The sequence below is a fragment of the Heterocephalus glaber genome, unplaced genomic scaffold (assembly GCF_053883595.1).
Source record: "Heterocephalus glaber isolate CG9 unplaced genomic scaffold, H.glaber_assembly_v1.0 deba00001497, whole genome shotgun sequence".
Classification (NCBI taxonomy): domain Eukaryota; kingdom Metazoa; phylum Chordata; class Mammalia; order Rodentia; family Bathyergidae; genus Heterocephalus; species Heterocephalus glaber.
In genome coordinates this window covers 49,581,385-49,587,384 of record NW_028258320.1, presented here as the reverse complement: position 1 = coordinate 49,587,384, position 6,000 = coordinate 49,581,385, and the positions used below count along the sequence as shown (strand labels likewise).

Genomic DNA, 6,000 nt, shown 5'->3' with positions numbered 1-6,000 from the left:
AGGCTTTCAGTCAACATTTCAATAAGCTCTACTCAAGGCTTTAAAGGAAGCTTGCAGACTAAGGACAGGAAGGGGCAGAATACTTTGGATGACATTTGGAAGATAAATACAATTTTGGCAGAAAATGATTAAAACTTACCAATTCAAGGAAATTCAAGGATATAAGGTATAGAAAGATAGTATAGTTTGGCTTAGAGTTAACTGTAACGTAAGTAAATGTAATGCCATATAATTGATATTATACATATTTTCATTAGGTTCTAGTGACAATTCAGAGAAAAATGTTGGGTTGCACCATCATAAGATTAATAAAGCATCACTACAATAAGCCACTGACTCTAATTTTGACATTTGTGCTCTGTCTCAGTAATAACGAAAGTACTAAAACAACTCAGGTTCTCTGTTCCGGTTACCAGGAGTGGTTGGGAAGATTCAAGGAACCAATGGAATGTGAATTTTATGACACCATAATTATCTTCACAGAGGGACACTCAGCATGCAGAGATTCAAAAGGAAATCTTTAAAAATGGAAGACTAAAAGAATAAAAGTGTATTGCAAGATTGATTTCTGGTCCTATAAGTAAGAATATTTCCTATGAGGAACTGATACATGTAAGTTAATTGGCCTTCAGCAAAGAATAAATGGCTTCTCTTTCTAGCTAACGAGGTTTCATTAAATCTACTAATTGGGAGAAATGGAAGCAGCACAGGAACTAAATCCAAGAGCAAATTTTCAGTTCTTCTGAAAGGTATAATCATTTTCCTCATTTTTATACTACAGAACTTTGGCAAGTAATAAAAACAAGCCTAGGGCCCATATTAAAAAAATAAACAGGATATCATACACTAAACAAAAACTCAAAAACCAATTAAAATAAGAATCAGAAATATATTTATATTGAAAAAATGATAAACAGGTATCCTGAGATTCTCAACTATAAAAAGAACACAGTATCAATCTGCAAGGTTGCAATGATTAAATAACACACATAAAATGCTTAAAAGAGTATCTTGTACATAATTGCTTAACAAATGACAACTTTTATTACAAGGATGAAAGATACCTTTTCTAATAAGAGCTTTAAAATTGGACTCATCATTACCTCCCTGCTTCAACTTCAGCTTAAGCACACAACTATGATCACAGTCAATCACATAGCTTTTGACTAGATCATTGACTAGATCTGCTAAGGAAGTGAAAAATAGTAGTATTTGGAAACCATGGTGAAGTGAAGAGAAAAAGTTACCTGAGTAGGCATGGCTAGCAAAAACATTTTGACATTCTTAAACAACATTCACAAGACAAAGGATCATAGAATGCAATAATAAGTAAAGGGAAATGAAGTCTTAAAATTAAAGGAAATTCTGTGATATAAGCCCCAATGAAAGGTAAGATATATTTTATCTAATTTGAAAACAATTCAAGACTTACCACCTTTCACCTACTAATTTAGTCAGTGTACTTATTTTTGTCTCAGCCTTATTTCTAGGAGGATCTTTAATTTCTTTTTCACTGTTTTATGAAGGATTTAAATCCTTTTTGCTCTCAGTATGAAATTTATTTTTGAAGAGTTACACTTTTATTCTTTGAAGTCAGAGACCACTTTCTCTGTTTATCTAATCCTAGAAATCAGAGGCGCTGGGGATGTAGCTCAGTGATAGAGTGCTTGCCTAATATGTGCAAGGCCCTTGGTTCAGTCCCCAGCACTACACACACACATGGAAAGCTACTTTAATCATCTTGGAAGCATATTCATGGAAAGACACTCGTGGCTATGGCTATACCTTCCTATAAGAAAAGGTAATGCATAAAGAAGAATCTATGGGGGAAGGTGAAAGTTGATGAAAAATCCTCATGCAATGGGAAAGCTAAATGTAGAAGAGAAGCACAGATAAAGGGTAGTGGATGAAAATGTAATTATTATGGCTTTTCCTCTCCTCACTATAATGGAAGTGCTCACTGTGACTAAGCAATCTTTTAATAGATGTTCTGGAAGCTGCCAGGTGGCTTCTTAGGAAATTTATCTATTTATTCCAAAGTTTAGCATTTGCTGTCTTTCAGACATTCTAAGAGTCAGAAATTAAGAAAAAAAAACTTTTTTTAAAGCTTTGATTTTATGCCTTTGTCCACTCTCTTGATACTATTCTTCTTGTCTTTATAAATAACCCAAATATATCCTTTTCCAAACTACATATTGATCTTAGCAATAAAATTAAGTAACTCTCTTTGAAGCTGTATATAAAAATATGCCTATGGGACAGGTTCTTGAAACCAGACAAACATAACAGTTTCTCCATCCTAGAAGCACATTTAAGGCTCAAAAAACAAAATTAATGCCCAAACAGCCTGTGAGGCACCTAGACATGGGAACATTTCCTAGCCTAGTCAGACCACACATCATATAAAATATGGTTTAAGATTTTAATGGACCATCCATTTAGAAAGGATTCTAAATCTTTTAAAACACAGACCACCACCAACACTGTCAGGGGTCTTAGATCATACCCACAATGGCTTCTTTGTCAAGTAAGCAAGGAAGTCGTATCATTTTGGTTGCTTGGAAATTCCTATATGGTCCACCGAACTGCACAGATCTTGGATCCCTATTAAAGGCTGTGGATGTCCACAAAATGCTATCTCTGTTACAGAGAAAGAAGGGGCTGCTGCACTTGCTAGAATGTCTGGTTTTAGTTCAGATGCTTCACATTTGGTTTCAACCAAGCTTCCACTATGCCCAATGCCAAACTTGATGCTTTAGCAAGGGGGAAATTACTAGATCCCAGGAACACACCAGATCTCTGAGATACAGAAGCATGCTTCAATTGGACTAATCTTGGTCACCTTTGTTAGCACCAATCTCTAATCATGTAGTTCCTCACAGAATAAACTATAGTTTCTCTCTGAGAAGAGGACCTGGGTACTAAGGAATTAAAATGGAAATTAAAGTAGAAATTCCAAGGTCAAAGCAGCATCTGAGGCCAGTACAAAAAAAAAGTGGAGGAATTCAATGAGCAGCAACTCTGGGATACTTTAGTTTCTTCAGTTCTGGTCCAGCCTCATGGTCCCACCTGTACCCCAATCATTGGCACCACCTCTTCAATCCACAGCAAGTCCAGGGGAGCTGAGGCTCGAGTTTGTCGGTGGTGAATTCGGCGGAGCCGCAGAAGGTACAGTATAATGGCCAGTAGCACCACTAGGATACAGGCAAAAAATAGGTAATGGTTGTAGACAAAGGAGAGACGGAACCAGTTACCATGGACTTGTCGGGCGCCTTCCTGTCGAAGATCCCTAAGGAAAGTGGAAAGAACTGTTAGTTTCAAAGAGAAACAGTTACTCTGCTATGAAGGGCCTAGTGCTGTTAACCCATTAATTCTATCCACACAAACATTCTGACAGACACCAGCTCTGCAGAGCACACAAAGGTGAAAAATGTCCCTATCCTCAGGGCTGATGTGATTCTTTCTGCACCTGCCTTTCCATGGCCTACAGAAGGTAGCTTACAGGAATCTACCATCCAGAATCTCAGGACAAAAGTGGAAGGCCTTTGAAACTAAAGCCAAAACCCCAACTGAACAGAAAGGTAAGACTATGTAACATAAATCTTAAAATAATTTGTAAATATGGTACTATTTGAGAATAGGGTATCCCCTGAATTCAAGCAAGAAATCAGAAGGTACTGATCTTTAGAAGATCTTTAGAAGTTGCTGCATTTCCTTAGGATTTAGCATATATCTAAGTAAAGAGATGTAACCTGATCAATTATGTTATAATATGGAAAAAATAGATAACTTAAATTACAGTGGTCTATTGGTCTAGCTAGAGCAGAAGCCACTCTTTGGTTATCCAAATGTTGAATCCATTTTGTTTTGTTCAGCCTGTGGTGTTTTTTAAAAATGTGAATCTCTGGGCCAGGGATTTAGCTCAGTGGTTCCACTGCCTGCCTCACAAGCGCAAGGACCCGAATTCAATCCCTGGTACCGCAAAGAAAAAAAAAAAAAGTGAATCTCTAAACTGAAAGATTTCATATAAAATATGGATTTCCTGCCTTCTCTGGACAAAAGAGAATTGGAAAATGCTGGAACAGCACCTCTGCAGGACCTCTGTGCCCTTTAGTTGGGGCACATTCTGATTCATTACAACCCCCACATGCCCACTTCCCTCACTTCAGTCACCTGCCTGACTCCTGACAGCATAGAGGAACAAACATCAAAGATTAAGAATTCATCCCAGTTTATCTAAAGCAGTACAGGGGAAAGAATATCTAAAATTGTCCCAAATATCTTACAGGACCTAACAGCAATATCCCCCCTAAAAACACTTCATGTCTTTGTTCTAATCCAAGACCAGGTATTTATGGTTTATTTCTAGAATGTCCCCCAAAGGCTCATGTGTTCAGAGGTGGAGCTTTTGGAAGGTGAGTGAATCATAGGGCACTATACTCAACAGTGGCATAACCCACTGGAGAATTTATGGTTAAGTGTGTTGTCAGGAGGTGGTGACTGTCAGATGAGGTGGGTCACTGGAGATGTGGCCTAGAAGGGTATACCTCCCTCATGGCTCCTCCTCTCTTCACCTTCTGCCTCCTGGTCATGATGGACTGAAAACATGACCAGTTTTCCTCCACCAGAGCTTTCCACCATGCCCTTCCTGCCTTGAAGCCAGCTGGACTAACTTGAAGCCATCTGACTATGGACTAACTCTTCTAAAAACTGTAAGCCAAAATAAACCTCTCCTCCTTTAAGTTGTAGGTGTTGGGTATTGTGTCCAGTGACAGGAAAGTAACAAAGAGAAGTCAATGACCACTTTTTGAGTGACTCTACCTATTAGGAAAGCATATTCTATCAGACAGCCTCGCCCCCTTCTCTAGTCACATCATGTTTTTCCTGGTAATTTAACAATGACATTTCAGTTCATCAGTCAGCATCTTAAAAGTGGTTGGTAAGAAGTAAATCCTAAAAACTGATTTATTGCAGGTGAACAAATAAACCTGACTTCCTGAGACAGAAGAGCTAAGGAACAGACTCCAGACCAATAATTCTTTCTGTTTCAGCATGCCTAGTTAGAACAGTGGCTCACATAGATGTGATAATGGGAGTCTGCTTATTTTGGGGGCAAAGGTAGAGAGGGGCATCACTTAAACCTCTTTTGAAGGATCAACTAACATCCTCTAAGCTGAACATGTCATCATGATCAGTTACATATACCTGAGTGGTAAGAATCGGGTTTTATAGAGAATTGCTCCCAATGTCCACTGAACTTCTCGGTCATACACCAGCTGGGCTGTCCGCAGGTTTGGGTAGTCATAGGGAAAGTGGAATCCTTCATGTAGGACTTGGTACATCCAAGCTGACTTAAAACATTGATATCTGATATGACAAAAAAAATACATTTCTTAAGAAGAAGGAGAAGGCTTTTCTTTGCAACAAGCCACATATTCTCACTAGATGTGAAAAGACCTGTCTGTTCCTGCATTCTTCCTCACCTATAAGGTGAGCCAAATTTCAGCCTACTTTCTTACTACAAAAATGAAAATCGTTTTTTGGCAATAATGGTATTGTAGCTTTGGTTTCTTTCTCTTTCCTTCTCTCTTCCTTCCTTTTCTTCCTTTTTTATTTCTGAGTCCTTATCTTCAGAGAACATGCTGAAATAGCTACAAATACACTATATAATATCTAAGATTTACTTCAAAATAAGTCAGTTGTAAGGGGCAAATTGGGTAGGAAAAGTAAATAAAAATAAAATCAGCCAGGAGTTACTATTAGTGGCGAAGCTGGGTGAAAAGTGTACAGGAGTTTATTATACTATTTTATTTTTGTTTATAACTTCAAAATTTTTAAACTAAAACATTTACAAAATGTGAGGACCAATTAATCAAATTGGCAAAGTGTTGACAGTTGTTTAAGGTAAGTGATAGTCACGTCCTACTATTCTTTCAACTTTTCTGCACTTTTTTTATAGTAAAATATTTTTAAAAATAAAAAAGACCAACTATTTTGCTG

The 6,000-nt window shown here is 37.6% G+C and overlaps 1 protein-coding gene across 2 annotated transcripts in view; it reads right to left on the bottom strand.

Moving 5' to 3' along the window:
• Positions 1-869: 869 nt before the first annotated feature.
• Positions 870-6,000, bottom strand: part of Entpd7 (ectonucleoside triphosphate diphosphohydrolase 7) — a 61,770-nt gene continuing 56,639 nt past the window's right edge. For both annotated transcript variants that reach the window (XM_087185112.1, XM_087185113.1), the window contains 2 exons: positions 5,206-5,367; positions 870-3,289 (listed from right to left, as the gene is read on the bottom strand). In XM_087185112.1, coding sequence (XP_087041238.1) covers positions 3,058-3,289; positions 5,206-5,367 — 394 coding nt within the window. In that variant the 3' untranslated portion in view covers positions 870-3,057. The remainder of the gene's footprint in view (positions 3,290-5,205; positions 5,368-6,000) is intronic.